The sequence below is a fragment of the Cebus imitator genome, unplaced genomic scaffold (assembly GCF_001604975.1).
Source record: "Cebus imitator isolate Cc_AM_T3 unplaced genomic scaffold, Cebus_imitator-1.0 Scaffold371, whole genome shotgun sequence".
In the NCBI taxonomy this organism is placed as follows: Eukaryota; Metazoa; Chordata; class Mammalia; order Primates; family Cebidae; genus Cebus; species Cebus imitator.
In genome coordinates, this window is record NW_016107686.1 from 2,086,538 (window position 1) to 2,108,132 (window position 21,595).

A 21,595-nucleotide genomic window follows, 5' to 3' on the forward strand; every position below is an offset into this window, starting at 1 on the left:
GCACATCTTGCCTGCTTGAGTAAATGAATGATTTTTCTTAGTATCTCTCTGTGAATGTTGGTTTATTTGATACTACAGCAGTTTGCAAACTCTGTTCACTCTTTTGCACTGCAGCCGAGAGATAGACCCTATGGAGTTGGCATGTGTCATACAAATAATGTGTACCTATTTGTTATAACCTAGGCTGGGGTCTTGCCTCACTATTTCCTACTGGTACTGAGCTATTAAATTCTAATGTATAATCTAGGAAGTGAATACTTTCCTGTAAACTTTAACAAATTTTATTGAGGAACGGACATTTAAGTGTAGACTCTCTCACACACACACACACACACACACACACATGGTTTTATTTGTTGTAATTCAAGTAACTAATATGTTTGTGGAATGAAGAAGTCATTAATGTTGTTTTTTTCGCTAACCAAGACCTCGTCAAAAATCTGTTTCTCTTTCTGCTCTTAATCTCTTTCTGGAGTCTCCTGCCAATTTTTAATGTTGACCATTTCTCAATATTTTCAGTGTGTAGTAGTACTAGAGTGCTTCACTCATCACCATGGCAAAGCCTACTTGTCATTTTGAGAAAAGTAAATGTGGATTTGGAAAACGTGGGACTTTGGGTCACATCAGAACTCTGACTTAATTTTCAGGTACCCTTTAGTTAGAAGTGGCAAGATACAGCTTATCTGCAAATGACTGTGATTACAAAGATAGAGCTTGTCCAACAAAGGTTTTCTGTTTTAATATCATAAAAACCAAAAGATGGAATCATGCTCCACAAAAGACTGCCGTTTCACATTCTAAAAATTCTGTGTACTCCTGTTGGTGTGAATGCTGTTTATTAGCATGTAATATCTTTGTGTTTGTGGAGTAGAGGACTCTGCTGCTCTCTGCATGTCTATCTTGCTCTGTTTCTCTGCATTTTCATCTCCTTTTCCTTGCCTCTTGGCTTTTCAATTCTTTCCACCTCCATTATCCTTTATATTAGATTAGATCTAACTTTAAAATTATTTGATGTATCTTTACATTTTATGTTCCCTGTATCTAATTTAAAAGACATGAAAAGTTGTAAACATCTCTCTGAAAATAAACTAAATTAAGTTTCTTTATACCTCCCTGACCTCCCTGACCCTCAATTGATTTTTTTTTTTCTCTTTGGCTCAGCAACTCTCAATAGAGAGGAAAGTTTCCTTATCTCTAGCGTGGAAGATTGGACTAAATGTGCAGTGACCCTCAAACCTACCCCAGAGAGTAGTTCTTCCTTACAAGAGTGAGTTTTCCAATGATTTGCCTCTTTCTCTTCAAAAACAGTAACAATGTCTTAATTCAGGGCTCTTCAGATTTTCATTCTCCCTTCTTTAAATTTCATTGAATGTGTATATAGATCCCACTATGAAGCAAGCAATGCAGCAGGAAGAAGAGTCTGTTTTAGTTAAACTCATAATACCTTACCTAGCTGCACACAAAGGGGGCATTTCAGCAATTGCAGGGGACCTCATAGCTATTAATAGTTGCCCATTCTGAAGGGTTTCAGGAAAAATTTCCCTTAGAATTAAGGACAAACCCTAAAACAAGCTAGTCAGTGGTGGACCAGACTGTTGGGGGTAGGGGAGGGAGGATTGTTTAAGGTTTTGTTTTGTAGAAAGCTTTATAAATCAATCCTACCTACATTAAATAAAGAGAGAGTAACTAATATTGTCTACCAAGATATTAATACCTTCTGTTTTAAGCTTCATATGCTCCTTGGTGACCTCATCTCAAATCTATAGGCAAACAAAGAAGTGCTGCTTTAGAATATGAGAATTATTGCTTCTTTCCCAAGATGCAGTCCTTAAACAGAGGAATCTGAAAACATGTAGAAAATTGCTGAAAGGAGCAGGTTAAACAGAAAAGAGGGACAGTCTCTTCTTCTGCTAAGGTTTCAGCACCATCTACTGTCCAGAATATTAATCCTTCCCCACATTGCACTGTGTGTGAATAGGAACTTGGTTGTTCTTTGCATGTAATCACAATGGAAGGCATTGTCTTTGGAATTCATTGTCCTTGCTGCAAGGTGTACACTTCCTTTCTTTTGTAGTTTAGGTAAATATTTGCTTACCGTGTTTCAGCAGATGCAGCCCAATGCCCAGCAGTTGCAATACATTCCTTTAATCAGCAAAGATATTATTATGCCATTCTTATGCATGAAATTTACTGTATTTCACTGACACTAATGGGATTTTGGGGGAATTCTTTTGCTCAGTGAGTCATAAGAGAGAGTTCCTTATGTGTAGTAGCTGAAAGAAACAGAAAACATTCTAATTATTATTTGATGAAAATGTTTCTCCGTGGGTAAAAGATATCTGTGGTTCCCATTTACGATTCCTTTTTATCTTCCATCACAGTCAAAGGCACACCATAGAGAGATTTTAATTATATCTTGACTCGAATATACAATGTATTTAATTTGTCATTGAGAATAGTCTTTTCCTAGTCCTTTTAGATTGTCATTTCTTTCAAATCATGAAGAAAGCTTCAAAAAGGAAATGTGAGAGGGCAAATTTATCACATTTCCCCCTTCCCTCTTCTGTTATTACTTGCTATTTTGCTTGAGGAAGTATTCTTGTTCATAATGGAAGCTTAGGCACCTGCAGAAAATTTTTTGCATTTAGAAAGACATCCCAGATGAAAAACCCTGCTACTGAAACATGGCACAAATCCAAACCCAGGATGTTTGCTTTCCCTGGTGATGGGTAAAAATGAAAACAAACAAGTTGACCGTGAATGACTTTAAGACAGATTATATCTTGCTTATTAAAAACAAACAAACAAAAATCTCCTTATTAATAGTTGTAACCAAGTTAGAGACTTGGGAGGCAACCAAGAGCGTTTGAGTGTCATTAAAGCAGTCTTCATAATTAAATAGCTTTATGCTACACATTTTGACCAGGCAAATCTAATAACTTTGATTACCACTTGGCTGCTTGTTTTGCAGGCACCTATACTTGGCCCCCTCGATTGGCTTGTGCATAGCAGTTTCCATTTGTGGCAGTCAAACTTATTAAACAGCCCTGCTTTGTGTTTTTCCCCCAGTGCTTGAAAATAGATTGGTAAGCATTCCGCTCAGGGGCGATTTGTAAATTGCTTTACAGAAGGCTCAAGTTTGTGCTCAAGCAGACTGGGGTCAAAATTTGCCTTGTGTTTTCTTCTGATGTCATTTGTCAAGTTGCATACGTAGTTCAAAGAACCAGGTCACAATACTACGTGGCAGTGCTTCTTGGTAGGAATCGATTAAAAATGTTGACTAGTGAAAGTGCCCTATGCCAGTGCTGTGTTATTTCTGCCACCTAAGAGGGCAGATTTACTTGTCTTTAGCCAAAATACACTTAATGTTCTTTTCCAAGTTGATTCCTCTTCCCTTCTTCATACAACAAAGTCACATTTTAATTATGTTAACAAAAAGAGAGGTAAGATAAGTAAGAGTCCTATTGAGAGAACCAGCCTGTGTTTTAAAATTAGTAAAATTCTCAATTTACAGCCATAGTTCCTCAATGGAAAACAAATCTTAGTGAAAAGTAAATGTGTCTAAAAGAGATCAGATGTGTAAAGAATTTTCCAAAGAGCAAAATTATAAGCAAAATAGATATTTAGGAACAAACCACATGTATAGATGTCTGATATTATCTGAGTGATGATAACCTGAACAGATTTTATTTCATCAGGAGATTTTGGCAGTTAAAGCTTATCCCTAAAATCAGGGCTTGGAGCTGAGCTCTCTTCCAGAAACCCGGGGCAGACAAAAAAATTTCTACCCAGATTTGAGACCTTTAAAAGACCTTTACCTGCGGCCAGAATGGGCAGCAAGACCACCCCACAAAAAGAGAGTCAGACCTATACAATATAGGGTGTAACACCCTTTATTTTGCTATGCTATGAAGCACAAACCCCAAATTTTTCACATAACCTGATTGACACCTTTACAACCACACAACAGGGAGAAGTGCTGCCCATGAGGAAGAAAAAACTTCACTTATATGATGAACTTCCAAATCAAAATTATAAAGACCTTGAGGAAGTCTGCCACCATAAGAGACAGTCAGCAGATAGAACAAATGGCACCTTCAAAATTATCAATAATACAACCAGCTAAAAAGGACTTGTAGCTAAGTGTACGTAGATTCCTCAGGGATAACCTCGCTTACCCCATCCATCATTCCCTACTTCCCTCCGTAACTTTCTAACAATGGATTTGTTTCTGGAAAGTAACTCAGGAGGAAAAGAACAAACTGGAAACTGTGGTGTTTTCGTTTGTTTGTTTTGATAGCTACTTTAAAATGTAGATCTTAATGACCCAGCAGAGAATAGTAATTATAAAATTAATCAATGTTTCTTCTATTTAAGGATGAATTATTCTCTGAAAACTAAATAGAATTTTAAGTAATGCCTTGCTTCTGACAATAGGTATTTTATGAAAGCATTAATTCAGATTTTCTCCTTGATGTGAAACGCAGAAACTCAGTGTTTAAATTTTAGAGAAATTATACATTTGCTTTTTTCATTCTTGTTTTTATAAGTAGTATAAAACTTTAATTTTAAATGGCATATGCTCTAGAATTAGAGTTTGCCATCTTTTTTATTTTATTGTTCTGTGGAGTATTCATTTTAAATATTTACATTTTAAGTACTAAAGCAATCTGAGCAACCTTCCCTTTCCTGTCTGGCACAGAAGAGTAATCACAGTGGGTGAGGATGCAGAATGGTGAGGTGGGTTGTAGATCTGTCCAGAGGCATGGTTGTGGGTAGATATAGAGCTGGTGGGCACAGGAGACAGCTGGCAAGGTTGGCAGATTGATTATACTGAACAAAATGTAAGTTGATTCAGCAAATTAGTAAATGTTTTCAGGATAAGATATAGAAATAGTTGTAGCTATGTATACATGTATATACGCACAGATATTTCCCAGCTCTGTTGGCTGAGAGGTTCTAGGATCAATGACCCTCAGTAACAATAAGCACATTAGATGTCCACCTCTTGGTTTCTCAAAGCCATCCTCCACTGCAAAAGAACTCGAGCTCCCTGAAGAAATGACTGATTCTAGGGCTATTTCAGGAAAAAAGTGTAATGTGAGCCTTACTGGACCAGAAAGTAAAGAAACACTTAATGAATAATACTAAAATGTCAAACAGACAAAGAACCCAACTAAAAAGGACTCCCATAGGCCAAAATGGGGACAATTTGCGCATCAGTGTAAATAATGATAGTAATGTATTACCACCTGTCAAATAAAATAAGCCATGAATTTATCCTAATGTAAGTGAGCACATAAATAAATGGGGGAGAGGAGAAAGCTTTTCCTTAGAGTAGAATGTCAGCTGATGTATATAGATATGCAGAAGGAAAGATAGCAACGAAGAATCACCATTTGACAACCATCATAAAAGTCATTAATTCAGGCAGGAGTCTTCAATGGATTCTAAGGCTGGTGAGTACAAGTTTGATGACCATCAGTGACTGGTGTAATCTTGGAATATCTCCCAACAAAGTACTCATTATTCATTTATTTATTTTAGTTTATTATTATTTTTGAGGCAGAGTCTCACTCTGTCACCCAGGCTGGAATGCAGTGGTATGACACTGCTGTCTCTACCTCCTAGGTTCAAGCGATTCTCATGCCTCAGCCTCTTGAGTAGCTGGGACTACAGGCTCACCACACCCAACTAATTTTTGTAGTTTTTTTTTTTTTAGTAAAGACAAGGTTTGATCATTTTGGTCAGGCTGGTCTCAAACTCCTGGCCTCAAGTGACCTGCCTTCCTCGGTCTTCCAAAGTTCTGGGATTACAGGTATGAGCCACTGCAGCCACCCAAAGTACTCATTATTTACAAGGGTAAAAATGGTATGAATAAAATGGGGAAGCCAGGCAAACACCACCATATGTATATATGTATATGTGTGTGTGTGTGTGTGTGTGTGTGTGTATGGTGAGGAGAAGGGGTGTATGTGTGTGTATACTCACATATATATGCATGTATATATGTATATGGAGAAGAAAATAAGCAAATACAGTAACAAAATGCGGCCTTATAAGCAAATTCAGTGGTAAACACAGATGAAGGGCCAGTGCTTGCACGGTGAGTGCTGAGTTAACCTTCAGGTGGCTCCTTTTTAAAATTCCATATTCAACCTAAGTCAGGATAAATAATAAGAAATACTTCATATAACTTCCTGATTTATATACTTCAAGATACAAGGCCCTATTTTCACCAGCCTCCAACAGGGCCACACACAGATTTTCCATAATTTATTTTTAACCAACTCTCAAGAGTAGGAACAGAACTACTCTTATAAGGCACCAGGGACTTATAAAAGTGTAAGATGTAGTCCCTGACTCCCAGAAAGCTAATTAGTTACAGGGGGAGAAGCAGAACATGTGTAAAAAAGACAAATGATTTTGCACAACAATGCACTAGCTTTGTGTTGAAGAAATAACAGTTAATGCCGATGGGCTTCATGAAAGGACAGGATCACCAGTGAACAAGGTGGTTACAAAGGGAATGTGGGGAGATGACTTGGATTCATGGGCTCTTCAAGACAGCAGGCTTTTTCCAGCCTGGCTGGCCATTGGGAGATCCTGGCATCCCCTCTCTGAGGGCACCCACCTCCACCTGAATACTTTCAGAAATGGATATTCATGTTCTTCTGAGGCAGCCCATTTCCCTGTTGGAGAAGTCAAATTAGTAGCAAGTTCTTCCTTCTATGGAGCCAAAATACACCTGTTTGTAGTTACTCTTTGCTTTCAACTTTGGGGCAGTGCAAAACAACCTTAGCTTATCTTCTGCCTATAAGCCCTTCATGTATTTAAGAATTTTTGTCATGGGTCTCTCTCAATTTATATTTCTCATGCCAAACACCTTCAGTTATTTTAGCTGATCTTTCACTAACCCAGGTGCCCTAATGTGGCAATGAATTCAAAACATGTTCCTAGTAAGCTGTGGTCTGACTAATGCAAAATACAACCAGATTATTACCTCCCTAAATTGGAACATCATGTGTTATTAATGCAACCGAAGATTGCATTGCCTTCCTTTGAGAGCTGCATGGACTCCATGAGCACTGAAATGCTCAGATGTTAAACATGTGATCTGCCAATCTCCCAGCATGTACCTAGTAGCAGATTTTTTAAGTGTAGTTCCTTGCCTTTATCCCTATTAAAGTTTGCCTAGTTGAAAAGGTTGGTCCCACTTGAAACCACTGTGAATCTTGATCCTCATCTAATGTTTAGGGTATGCCTTTTACATGTGTGTTTTATGCAAAATTGATAGTTTATCTTGCACTGGTTTTTATTTTTAAAAAAATGGAGCCAACTATAGAATGTTAAGTTTCATCCTTAGAGATGCTACCTCAGGATTACTGTCATCATTAATCAACAGTCTTTGCTGTGGCATTTAAATATTATTAAAAATAATTATTGCTGGGTGAGGTGGCTCATGGCTGTAATCCCAGCATTTGGGAGGCTGAGGTGGGTAGATCATGAGGTCAGGAGTTCAAGACCAACCTGGCCCAGGTGGTGAAACCCCATCTCAATTAAAAATACAAAAATTCATCTGGATAATGGTGGGTGCCTGTAATCCCAGGTACTCAGAAGGCTGAGGCAGAGAGTTGCTTGAACCTGGGAGGCAGAGATTGCAGTGAGCTGGGATCGTGCCATTGCGCTCTAGCCTGGTGACAAAGTGAGACTTCGTTTCTCAAAAAAAAAAAAAAAAAAAAATTCTCTGACCAGTCCCCTTGTGTTATTTGAGGTGGGCTTGCTGTCTGCTCTTTGACTAGCTCCAGGCCTTTGAAGAATCCCATTTTTTAAATTCTCCCTATAAAAACTAATTTAAGAAAAAAAATACAACCCTACTGAAAGGCATCATCAAAACCATTACAGTCAAGAAATTTGTTAACAAAAGAGATGTGTCTCCTTCCACGAATGAAGATGACTAAAACACACATTAAATATTATCCTGATAGGCACCAAGTGAATATATTAGCACTGTAAATGAAAGATAAAGAAATTATAAACTAAAATGGAAGAATTGGAAGTGTATTAGGAAAGCAACATCAAAATGGAATTCTTATCCTGTGGACCCAAAAGCACTTAGTTTTGCAGATAATAAGAACATCAGCCAGGTGCAGCGGCTCACGCCTATAAACCCAGCACTTTGGGAGGCCAAGGCACAAGGAGCTCTTGAGGCCAGGAGTTTGAGACCAACCTGAGCAGTGTAGCAAGACCCTTTGCCTATAAAAATATAAACCATTAGCTGGGACCAGTGGCTCACACGTGTAATCCCAGCACTTTGGGATGCTGAGGCAGGCAGATTGGCTGATGTCAGGAGCTCAAGCAAGACCAGCTGGGCCAACATGGCAAAAACCCCATCTCTACCAAAAATACAAAAAAAAAAAAAACAAAAAAAAAACGCACAGAAACAATTAGCTGGGCATGGTGGCATGCACTTGTGGTCTCAGCTACTTGGGAGGTTGAGGCAGGAGGATCATTTGAGCCTGAGATGCAGAGGTTGCAGTGAGGCAAGATTGCGCCTCTGCGTTCCAACCTCAGGGACAGAATGAGACCCCATCTCAAAAATAAAATAAAACAAAACACTAGCCGGACGTGGTGGTGCATGCCTCTAGTCCTATCTTGATGGGAAGATTGCTTGAGCCGAGTAATTTGAAGTTACAGTGAGCTTTGATCATGCCATTGTACTCCAGCTTGGGCAATAGAACAAGAACCTGTTTAAAAAAATGCAGTGTTTTAAAAAATAGAATTATTATCCAATGGACCTCAAAACACTTCTTTTTACAGGTAATACGAACTATAAATCAGAAAGTCTTTCCACAAACAGTGAAAGTGAGAATGTAATAAGGCTTGTAATTTATACGTCTAATTGTGGATCTGATTATTAACTGAATACTTAATATTATTAAAAATGGTAGTTAATAACTGTTCCTCATGGTTGTTATAATCCTTAAAACAAAGCACTTTGTTTCCCTTTTGCCATTTATACACTATATAAAACACTGCAGAGAGTAAAAAATTTATTTGTTTTACTCTAGGAGAATTAAGCATTTGGTAAATATATATATATATATATTTTTTTTTTAAGTATCGATCCTCTAAGTTCAAAATTTATCAGTCTACACAGTATGAACCAACCACCATCAGGAAAGTTTAGGGATGTTGTTGGTCCTATTTATTGTTTCTATTTAATTACATCCAAATCTAGCCATCAGTTTACATCTTGAGTTCTAATTGCCTTTGAAAGTTCTACGCACAGAACAATAGCTCAAGTGACTCTTCAGAACAGAAGTCATAGATGTAGGTTCTTCCCGATCTTGATGAATTAAAACCAAAGGAGAGGAGACAGTTTGTTTTGCAGGAAGCCATCTGTTTGTTTGTATACAGGGATTGTATTCAAATTTTTGGAAATTAATCAAGGAAAAAGCATCAAAATTCACAACACAGAAAACAAGAGTACTGAACAAACATACACTTTGAGAAAAACAAGTCACTAATGAGATTTTGAACCTCTTTAATTTAATCTTTTCTTGTCCCCAGGAGACCTCTCTGGTATGTGTACAGTGCATGAGTTTGCATTGATTCTTGCTACTTCAGGGCTCAGAACATGAATCAGCGACAAGTGCTAAGTTAATGAATTAGCAGCTGTCAGCACAACAACTGTACCAACATAATCCTTGATTCAGGGAACTCTTCTGGTCCTTGGTTAAAAGACAGCTAAGTTTACCAATAATAAAATCCATCCCAGATCCCTACATGTGCATAAAGAGGTAAACGTTTCTTTAGAACAGGAATGCCATTCAAAAACGTGAGCCATAATTTCAAATGGCTCTAGGCTTCGGGGTATGTGCCAGCTCCTTGCTGCTTGCCCAGAAGTTGTTAGGAGATAGGGAGACAAGACAGTTTTAGGAACTGGAGCCTGGACATTTGACTCTACACTCATAAGTTTGATGTGTAAGCTTAGAGCTAGAGCCAGCATTTTAGGCATAAAACCATCACTGCTGTTACCTGTCTAAGGCAGTAACTTCGTTACTCAGGCAGTGAAGCCCTCTGCAACCATCTGCACCCCATGGCAGAAACTCTTTGAATTCCTTCTGCATTCAAATATCTTCAGTTGACTACACATAATCAAGAGTGCAAATTGCTATATTATGCCCTTAGACTTATTCTCTGCGTGATTTGTGTGTGGATATCCTGTTTTCAGCAAAGAGAAAGGCAGAATTGCACAATAGACAATATGTTAACAACTCTTAGACATCAGTCTGCCCATCTGTTAAATAGGGATGATAATAGTACCTATTTGTTAGAAATAAATGAAATAATCCATGTAAAGTGCTTAACAGTGCTAAGGGACTCAGTTATTATGACTGTTCTTATTCCCTCAGCCTCCGTTATGTCTGCTGTCCTTGTAACACACAATCCATGCTTGGTGGATGAATCAACAAATAAATGAATTAAAATGAAACTCTAAATTGCAGAATCAGTGGGCAGCTATTTAAAGTAAAATTAGGCCTCTTTATCAAATAAAACCCATAGAAGTATATCATTTTAGCCTGGGATCTGTTTCAGTCTTCATTTTATACATGAGGAAAATTTTTAAGTCAAAATGGGGCTAATCCTTGATATTTTCTTAGAATAAGATTTGTACTTATCACTTTTCCTCGTTACACACACACACACACACACACACACACACACACCTTTGTCACTATCTATTCCTGGTCGTTAGTCAATCAATACAGCAGATTTTTATTATGTAGCCCTCAGAAACCTTGAGTTTTTAAATCAGGGGTTTTCCATCCCATTACCTTTTTGCTGTACCTGTTGCTCACTTCTCATTTCATGGACATCACTCATTCAATGTTGACTAAAAGCACATTAATCCACTTGTCATGATCTTTTCCTATTTTTAGAAAACAGAAAAAGTACATCCCACTACTAGATTATAACCTATTTAGGACAGAGATTTTCTTTTTCTAACTATCTGAGAGGTTTTCTTTCTGTAGTTGGATAAAAGGATGGAAAAATGGTTTCAAATACTGTCTTTAAAGAGGAAATTTTAGTGTGGGTTGTCAGTAAATAAGACTCAAAAAAATCCTCCCATCATTTATAATTTCAAAATTCTCAGCTGCTATTTTAATCCAAGAGGTTCCCTGAATAAATATTTATATACCTCATAGCCTGAAATGCAATCCTATGACTATGGGAGAGGATTAGTCAATGTTCTTTTATTGTTTGGTTTGGTTTTGGTTTGTCTGCTTTGTAATTGTTTGATTGGCTTGGTTTAGTATATAGAAATTTCTGGAATATGGCTTAATTCAGAATTTTATTCTTTAGGCACGTATATGGCCTTTATATTGAATTCAAACTGCTTCTCACTATTGTACTCTCTGACACCATTTATGAAATAATGTTGCAGAAAAATAAGGGAATATGGGTGTAAATGCAGTTTTGGAGTTTGCAAACTATCTCAGCTAAGCAAGCCTATTCTATTCCCAGTTTAAACTATAATGTAAAGGTGAATTTTAAAGCTAACTGATGGTCCTTATTTTAAAGAAGTGCTATACCTGTATCATTTTGTCAGTGATGTTCATTACAGCATTATTTATGATTTCTAATTATAAATTTTAGAAAATGTCTAATAAAATTTGCTAAAATGCCAACTAGTTCCAAAATAGTTAAAACTATAAAGCTAAGGCAGATTATAAAACTATGTTCAAAAAGGAATAAACATGCCTATATAATATTAAGGAGGAGAAAAAGGCAAATCGTATGTGTCTTATGTTTATAATGGTGTAAAACAAAACAACTGAAAAAGTATGAGCCAAAAAGACTGGGGGAAATTATACCACCATGAAAATAGATGTTTTATCTGGTATAATTTGTTTTTCTATTCCTTCTTTTAATTTTCCTGAATTTCCTAAATTCCCTGTACTAAAACATTTATTACTTTTACAATAGAAAAAAAACAGCCCAACAAATTTCAAATCAACGTGAATTTTTTTTCTGTTTGCACTCAGTTTTCTAGTGAAAGCCTTCTATGTGGCTTTCTAGTGAAACTGGAGAGATATGAAAACCTTTTCAATTCAGAGCAGGCTGCCAGAAAGCTCCTTCCATGAGCATCTTCAGAGATCTCACCTCCATGCTCCCCGGCTGAGTTCTGTTGCTCTGAGAAGGTTCACATAATGAGTGTTTTCATCTTTTCATATGAAAAATGACCTCCTGACCTGAGTCTGAGCTTCCCAGATGACTGAGGTTTGCTGGTCACAGCCTCAGAAAAAATAAAGCAAAATTACTTAGTATTTCATCCTGCTCTTGGAGTCTACATTTTATTTCCACACAAGCTCACAGACTTTGTTGTTGTTGTTTGTTTTGTTTTAACTCTGCAGATCCAACAAGGGTAATGGTGCCCCCTTCCAGTATGGATGTCACTGTTGGAGAAAGTATTGTTCTGCTGTGCCAGGTAACACATGATCACTCGCTAGACATCGTGTTCACTTGGTCATTTAATGGACACCTGATAGACTTTGACAGAGATGGAGACCACTTTGAAAGAGTCGGAGGGGTAAGTATTAATATCAAACTGTCCACAGAAAACACGGTATACAAATGAACTTCTCGAAACTGACTCAAACCAACTTGTTTAGACCAACTTAACAATATATTTAAAGTTACTATTCTAGAATTTTGTTCAGATAATCTTATGGCAAGAAACTCTTCGTTAATTCTTGCTCCTTTTTGCACAATAAATGTGGCATCACTCATTGAGCAGCCCTATATGGCAAGGTTGCTCTCTATCTGGCACCAATCCTATAGGTTAATTATTCATTGGGTGTATGAATTAAAAATTGAGGTTCACAGTCATTGGATGACTTGTCTTGTCCTCATAGCTACTGAATCACAGAACTCAGCGTAAAACTTCAAATCCCAAACTCTGTGTCACAAATCATACCATATACCTTAGAATCTGATTAAGAAAATAGCTTAAGGATAGCTTTCTTCTGTTTGTAGGCTGCTAATTAAACTCCCTTTGACCTTGTAGAAGGCTCATCATTGTGAATTTAGGCTTTTCTTTCATTTTTTTGAAGTCTTGCTCTGTCGGCAGGCTGGAGTTCAGTGGTGTGATCTTGGCTCACTGCAACCTCCGCCTCCCGGGTTCAAGCAATTCTCCTGCCCCACCTCCCAAGTAGCTGGGACTGCAGGTGAATGCCACCATGCTCAGCTAATTTTTGTATTTGTAGTAGAGATGGGGTTTCACCATGTTGGCCAGGATGGTTTCGATCTCTTGACGTCATGATCTGCCCACCTTGGCCTCTCAAACTGCTGGGATTACAGGTATGAGCCACTGTGCCAGGCCAGGTTTTCTTTCTTGTATCTGAAGGTCTGATTGGGTTATTTACTATCTCCAGGTAATTTGAATTCAAAATGATTGAGTTTTCGAAATGCCTTACTTTCCATAACTGTGTATTATCATTGAACACATAACAAGAAGAGGATAAATCTGGAAACAATTTGTGTCTATCACAATCATTCTCAAAAAAAATTTTTCTGTTCTAACACAGCTCTATAGTCCCACTGATAATAAAGATTGACTCTGGCTGCCATTTTTATAAAGGAGTCCAACCAAAACATAGCAGAATATAAAAATGGGGTACTAATTTGAAAAGCCCTCCCCACTTTCTATGCTGCCATAAAAATCTGTCCATCCCCTCTATGTTGAGAATAAGTTTCTGAAGTCGTCCATATGATACACTAAAAGCATATTTTCCACCCAACTATAGTACTAGCCCTGTTCATTACATTCTTGCTACCTTTAGCAAACAGAGTTTCTGCAGTTAAATCACAGAACACCAAAAACCATTTCAATGCCTGTTTCCTCAATTCTATGCCAAGTGTGGTATCTGATTGGTACAACTTTAGATGGCACAGGAAAGAAGTTAATTCATTACATCAGTAGAAGCCTTAGTTCACTAGGGATTATTGCTTGCAAACCTGATTGAGAAAAATTGGATGAATTGCCAATGTAACCATTCTGGACCTCTTTCACATGGTTCAGCTTAATAACTCTGGCTGAGAGAAATATTAACTACTTCACAGAGACATTGGAGTTATTGAATATTTTGAGATCTAGGAAAGTGCATAGCCCAATGCCTACCACAAAAGTAGTACTTGATAAACTTTAATGGTGGTATTAATTGAAAGAAGGGTAACGTTGATTGTAATAACAGGAAAGTATAAATTGAGAACATCTTTCATAAATTGAGCAGAATGTTCTCACATTAAAACCAATTTCTTGGTCAGGAGAGATATTAAAAGTGCTAAATCCCAGAATGGCACAAGCATCAACCAATCAGAACAGATGCCTGACCAATCGAAGTGGATGTCCTACCATTCAGACACATGTAGACTTTATGCTGGGATGGTGCCAGTGTTGAGGCAGAAACAGGGACTCACCCTAATGAAGTCAAACACTGATGACCACCTTTTGGAGAGACAGCACTCCCTAGTGTTGCTCACATTCATCTTTCTATGGGAAATGTCTGTCTCCTCGGTTTAGTGCTAACACCAACTCCTGATGAGAAATATATAGAAAATTAAGGACAGCACAACTACATGTGAGATCTAAGTGTATTAGCCACCAGGATCATTAATATCTGTGGAGTCAGGACTTAACAATAGAAGAGATACGCAAGTGCAATTCTGAAGTCAAGTCTATTTCCATTTCAACTTCCTGTGTCAGCATGGTGGAAATGATGCTTGTATAGCTAACCTATTGAGGTTTTAGAAAAGTTGTTATTTCATTGTCCTCTGATACCCCTTGAGTATTCTGTCAGGAACAGAACAGACTGCAGTAGGGGAAAATAAGCAGATGCTGTTGTTTTCTTTGGTAGGAACATAAAAAATGTAGATCTTAGTTAATGGTTAGGTCTGGATGACTTCAAAGGGAAAGAAAAAGTTATTATGGTCTCCTTTAATGAGACTCCTACCTTACTCCTGACTCTGTTTTCTTCTTTGTTTCAGTTTTACTTTAAAAACACAAATCCAGTCAAAATTTGTAAATAACTATAGTACGTTCTAAATCACAAAATCAAAATTTTCTGCTGATAGGTTGCTGTGTTCTGAAATATCCAGGCTACAAGTTTCTTTGACATTTAAGCCCTTGATGAATAAGTGAATTAGTGAGATGGTGTAGGCATTTCCTTAAGGCCAATGTGGCTTCCCATCTTCCCTGCACACATTCCCTGGGGCATATTTTTTTAATCCTGTATTCAAATATGAATTTTCTGAGGTAAAGTACGTGAAATTTCTTAGGTAAAGTATCAGTCATCATAATGATTATGATACTAGTGATGATAATTCCTTGTATCTGCAAAGTGCCTAATCATTTATCAAGTACTTTCTTATATACATTTGACCCTTGAACAACATGAGTTTGAGCTGCTTGGGTCGACTTATATGTGGATTTATTTTCTACCACACTCAGATTGAAAATACAATATTTTTGGGATGTGAAACCCACACATATGGAGGACTGACTTGTCATATACACAGGTTTCAGAGGGCTGACTGCAGGACTTGAGTATGTGCAGATTTTAGTATACTACGGGTCCTGAGTCCAATCCCCTGTGTCTACCAAAGGATGACTGTAATAGCTTCTTAATCCTCACAGAAATCTTGTCAAATAACTTAACAATTATTTCCCATTTTACTGAGCAATTATAAGACTTGATCTATAAATAGTGGCATCTGGATGAGAAACCAAGTGTTACAAACGAAAGACATTTTGGGTTAAAATATCACAGCTTTTCCTGAATTAGGAAATATTTAACAATCGTTTGACATGATTGTTTCACAAAGAAAATGGATCATGGCCATCAGTAATACCAGTTTCACATTAATCTATGTTTCACAGTTTTCAGAAGGTTTTCACATACACAGATAATCTCATTTGATTTTTACAACCTAGCATGATGGTCAATAAAGGTCTTTCAAAAATCAGTAAATTAAGGCCAAGAGAGATTAAGAGATTTAGATGAAATCACACAGCAGGAATCGGCCCAAGACAAGTAAGCACCAAAACTGTAGCTCTTCCTTCACTCCACACTTTTGCATCTCTTCTAATCTTATTTCTAATTGGCAGTTCTATCTCTTCCATTATCCTTGGTAAATATGAATGTGACATGTTGTACTGAAACGATGGACATAAACCAAGTACACATTAATTTTGAAGGAGAATGAGGATATGGTCTTTCTGGATGCTAGTCTAGTGTTATTGTTAATAACAGGAACTATATGGGTTCAAATCCTGGCTCTGCCATATTTTAGCTAAGTGACTTTAGGCAAATCTCCTAACCTCTCTGTGCTGTAATTTCCTCATCTGTAAAATAAGGATAACAAGAATACCTGCCTCAGAGGACATGTGAGTATTTAGTAAGTTTAATATAAATAAAGCACTTGGAAACTGCCTGTCATATAGTAAATACCATTAAACATTATCCATTACTATTGTCATTGGAGAAATAGCAACAGAAGGGTCTGTGTCAATTTCCTACTGTATAGTATGGAATGGGAAAATGACAGAGGGCCAATATACCCTAAATTATCTTGTCATCCATTACGGGTTTAGAATGAAATGTAGTTTTTCAAATCTGGTCTCTAGGGTGGTCGCTTGTTCAAGCAGCTGTTCTCCATACTTTTGATTAACAGGGCTATGAACCAAACTCCAAGGTGTAGCAGCGTTCTTCAGGTAAAATGCTGCCTCTGTGATAGCCTGTGGAATCATCTCACATTTATTAAAAGTACTGTGCTGGCAAATGCTGTAGGAATATTTCTGTGGCACACAGACATCCAGACCTGGATGTAATTAGTCCAGTTCATCTGCTAATCAAACTTGCATTTGGCATTTGGAATACAAATTAGCACTGTTCCATACTAGGTGAAGCGAGATTTTCTCGGAGAGTCTGGTCTTCCTAATCCTTTAATTCAAACCTGGGAGCAATAAGAATGCTGATCATAAGAAAGAGTTGTGCAGTAAAATGCAGATACCTCCAAATGTGGGCTTGCTTTCCTTTTCCAACTATAGAGTTCTAAAATATCAGAATGCCAACAAAGTCTATATACTGAGGGTGTGTCTGAAGAAACTCACAAAACTAGATCAAGAGCCACCGTAAGTTACCTCCTTCCAACGTGGGTGGCGAACTGCTCCAGGGACTTGAAGAAGCCAGACACCTAAGGTCTTGTCGAATATGTGTTCTGAAAATGTTGGTGTTCTTATCTCTCAGGCAGCCTCACATATTTTTAATAGGCTATGGGTTGCATCACTAATGTTTTCATCAGCCAGTGTAAAATAAATCCATTAGTCACAGTGTCCTTCATGTGATAATGATATTTAGAGCTCATTAAAAAGTAATTGTAGCCACTTTCCCCTACTTTATCAGCAGGATTCAGCTGGTGATTTGATGATTCGAAACATCCAACTGAAGCATGCTGGGAAATATGTCTGCATGGTCCAAACAAGTGTGGACAGGCTCTCTGCTGCTGCAGACCTGATTGTAAGAGGTATTGGATTTTGTTGTTGTTGCTCTTGAAATACTTTCGTGATATCTACTCTAGCACAGAGTTCCAAAAACCTCAGTGGTTTAGAATTATGGAAAAAAGTCAGGCAAAAGCTGAACATTGTAAACAGTGGCTAAAAGTCCATAAAAGTTTCTTGTGCATGTACAGTTCCTTAGCGGCGGTTGTCAGAAAATGCACCAAACACATCCAGTAACTTTACGCTAAAAATAACTCTTTCAAGTGACCGATGATGGCTGTTGGAGCTGATATCACCTCCTAGAATAATTTTAGGTGAACAAAAGCAGATAGTTTAAAGAGGGATTAAACTGTGCCTTTTTATATTTCATCTGGGCTAAATTGAATTAGTATCCTAGGCCACTGGTATAACAGCAGCTTAAGTAAAATTATCACCAGGTTTTTCCGAGTTTGCTTTTTTCCCTGAACTTCACAGTGCTGTTCAGTTCCTAAAATAGGGTTTTGGGAGAGGACACTTCCTGACTGCCTGGGATATAGTAAATAAGCTGAGAGTTGATGTAAATACTAACATTTTTGAGATTCTCTTGAATATTATCAATATGAACTAATTTGGACCTGAGAGCTGTGACCCCTCGGCTGAGGCACACCAATTGAGTACATTCCAAGCCTCATCAAACCACTTGGCAAAAAAACTGTAAATGGACTTTTAAGAAATACTTTTAAATGAAAATTAAAATCCTCACAAACCAGTGTACATACCAAAATCCAACCTATGCATGCTCAGGGGCTTTCTATAGCATTAAGCGAGGCCAATCCAGATATCAAAATAATCTCTTGGCTAGAGTCTCCTTCATTGGAATCTGTAACTGTTGGTGTTGAGGCATATTTGGACAGCAGGCAGAGTGCATGGCAAAACTTCGAATGCAAGAAAATGAAAATTTAGGATATTAGAATTGGAGGCAGGGTTAATCTGCATGCACAGAGAACAAAGCATTATTGGAAGCCATAAAGAGTTTTGCTATATCCTCTTGGCATAAAGTAAGGGGGGAAATGTGTGGGAGTTAGCAACTTAAACTAATTGTCAAGAGAGGTTGAAGAAAAATAGTAGTTCCAATGTGTCTGCTTTGTTCCCCTTTAAATTGCCTTTTAAAAAAACTGTCAGTAACGGTGTAGACAAGGGCTAGATATGAGAAAAAACTTTTAACCTAGGTATATCTGCCCATATAATAACTTATAGAAATGTGTTTATTTCCATTTTAAAATATACCAGTGCTGTTCTGCTCTCCCCTTGGGGACAAAAGAATTCTGTTGCTGAAAATTTATCCTCTATTTAATTAGGATAATGTTCAGATTAGCAGTTTAAACACCAACAAATTAGACTAATAAATATTTAAATCAGTAATACTTGAAGTTCTTAAATGATATTGTATACTTCATTTCACAGAAAATAACATTAAATACCAGGAGGAATTTGCAAACGCAGTTTAAAAGAAAATCTAGTCTAATCAGTTAATAAAGCCAATAAATTAATATGCTGTTTAAAACCATAATCTTTCATTTTATCTCCTTCAGCTCTGCCCTTGCAGCTTTTCTTGCACATTACAGAGAAGGGAGGTGGAATGTATTTCACCACCCTGAAAGAGATTTTCATATTTGAAACTATAGCAGCTTTGAGTCTTGGCTCCAGTTTCTTTGATTTTCTGAGGCCTGCTCTATTTAACATATAGTACTCTAATGGCAGCCAGAAAGGCCACCCTTCCTGAGGGAGAAGCAGACCCCAGAATCAAACCAATCTTCTCTTTGCCGTTGCCCAGGACAAAATCTTCTACATGCCGCTGAGTTTGTTATCATTTTGTTCAGAGGACAAATATTTGTACATTTTTCATTTTGAAAGAGGGAGTCAACTTCCCCAAAACAAAGTTGGTAAACACTCTGTAAGGTCATATCTACGCATGGGTAGGAACCGGGGACCGGAAGATAAAAAAGAACAAACAAATCCAGGAACGTACTATCTTCTCTCCAGTGGCCAAATTCATACCAGCCCTTCATTTCCTTCCTATAGAGAGGCCAACAATGGACCTCGGTATTTCCTATTGATTTAATTCTTTGAAGAGTTCAGAGGGAAACACTTTTCTATTTGTGGTACTTTGGTTTTAAAGGCCATCGATGCAGCATCCATAAAGAAAAAAGGTGGGGGATGCCAGGATGAGAAAACTGGTAAAAAAAAAAAAAAAAAAGTAAAAGTTAAATTGTCTTCTAGACTTTATCTGGTTAAAACGGGTCCCAAAACCAAAGGTTACATCAACTCTATCTCGGTGGCATTAGACTGACATGCTGAAATGTCACCATGGAAAATTAATCAGTTCCAGGATATAGATTTCCAGACATTTCATTCAGGAGTGGGAGGGAGAAGATAAATTTAGTCTCACCTGAGGGTCTATAAAAATGATTTTTAAAAAAGGAAAGAGAATTTAGGGCATCACGTAAAGGGTGAAGGAGTGAATTCTAGAACAAAGTCTAACTTCAGGAAATTGCCGTTAACGTTGCACTGCTCTGTGAGAGGTCTCTTTTTTCCCTGTCCCTGTGACATGGCCAGATAGTATTTGGGTAGTACATTTGATTGCTAGACTGGGGATTAGCAAATCCCTCCTAGGAATATCTCCTTATGCTCATCTAATGGGCATGAGGTTTGTCATTATGTCGTCTCACCATCACCTTCCCTCCTGAGGTGGTCAGTTGTACCTTGTTAAAAATGCTTTTAATTGCCTGGTAAGAGATTTTCATGTTGGAAAGTAGGGTAGCTGTGGGTCTTTGCTCTGGCTTTGTTGATATTTCGTCTTTACCTGCCAGCTGCTTTTCATCCCTCTATTTCTTTATTAGTTTCAAGCCTTCATTTAAATCTGATTTCTTCCCCTGTCCATGATTTAAGTACATGGACAGAAACAATGAACATCAGGAAGAGAGGTAGAAAAATACAGGTATGACTTGCAGAAACTGCAAATGAGGGTCTTTAGAATCAAGCTCAATTTTGAGATTGCTTTGAAGAAGGGAGCGCCTTGACTGTTCCGCACTGGCCATTTTCACAGCAGTTCCCTTGCACACAAGTGTGTGCTCATGTGGGATGCAGGGTTGGGGGTTGAGGAGAGTGCTAGTAATTACAGAGCAGCAGAATGTGCAGAGCAGCACTTTAACCTTCAAAGTTTTAAAGCCATTTCTGCTCAAATCTATATTCCCAGTGGTAGAAATAACAATTTCTAGCAGACTATAATCTTTATGACATCAGGAGCAACATCTATCTTTTCTCACTACTATATCCCCAAATAACACTGTCTGATCCATAGTAGGAGCCTATAAATAGATGATAAATTAATGAATATGGACCCTTATGGTACCCCAATATTCTCTATTAACATTAAATATGTTGTTGTAATTATTTGTTTACCTATTAGTTTTTCATATTAAACTGTGGGCTCCTCAAAGGAAGGAGCTGTGTCTCCTTTATCTCTGTGGCTTCCAAGCCAAACAAAGTTCCCAACATATAGTTGGAACTCCAAAGGATTTAACAAGTGATGAATCTGTGAGTGGGTTTATAAATAAATGGGTCAATGCCCCATTCAAATATGTGGATCCTTTACTTGGGTATTTGAATACACTGCTCCAATTCTGGGGGTCTTGCTCTTTCCCAGGTCCTCCAGGTCCCCCAGAGGCTGTGACAATAGATGAAATCACAGACACCACTGCTCAGCTCTCCTGGAGACCCGGGCCTGACAACCACAGCCCCATCACCATGTATGTCATTCAAGCCAGGACTCCATTCTCCGTGGGCTGGCAAGCAGTCAGTACAGGTACCATATTGGATGCTTCACTCAGTGACATCGGGAACTCAGCATACCAGACATAGCGCTGTAGCAAGGAACATCTAAGTTCTCATTCAGACACTACTACAAATGATATATTATGGCAGTGTTTCCTAAACCTTGGCCAACTGTACACCTATCATTAATATTTTTCTTTTCTTTTTTTTTTTTTT

At 37.8% G+C, this 21,595-nt stretch overlaps 1 protein-coding gene across 5 annotated transcripts in view; it reads left to right on the forward strand.

Moving 5' to 3' along the window:
* The window catches only part of CNTN4 (contactin 4), a 974,474-nt gene that overhangs the window by 927,436 nt on the left and 25,443 nt on the right, over positions 1-21,595 (forward strand). For 4 of the 5 annotated variants that reach the window (XM_017507289.2, XM_037730965.1, XM_017507290.2 and 1 more), the window contains 3 exons: positions 12,423-12,598; positions 17,472-17,592; positions 21,252-21,410. In XM_017507289.2, coding sequence (XP_017362778.1) covers positions 12,423-12,598; positions 17,472-17,592; positions 21,252-21,410 — 456 coding nt within the window. The remainder of the gene's footprint in view (positions 1-12,422; positions 12,599-17,471; positions 17,593-21,251; positions 21,411-21,595) is intronic. The other variant, XM_017507292.2, reaches the window with a different exon arrangement.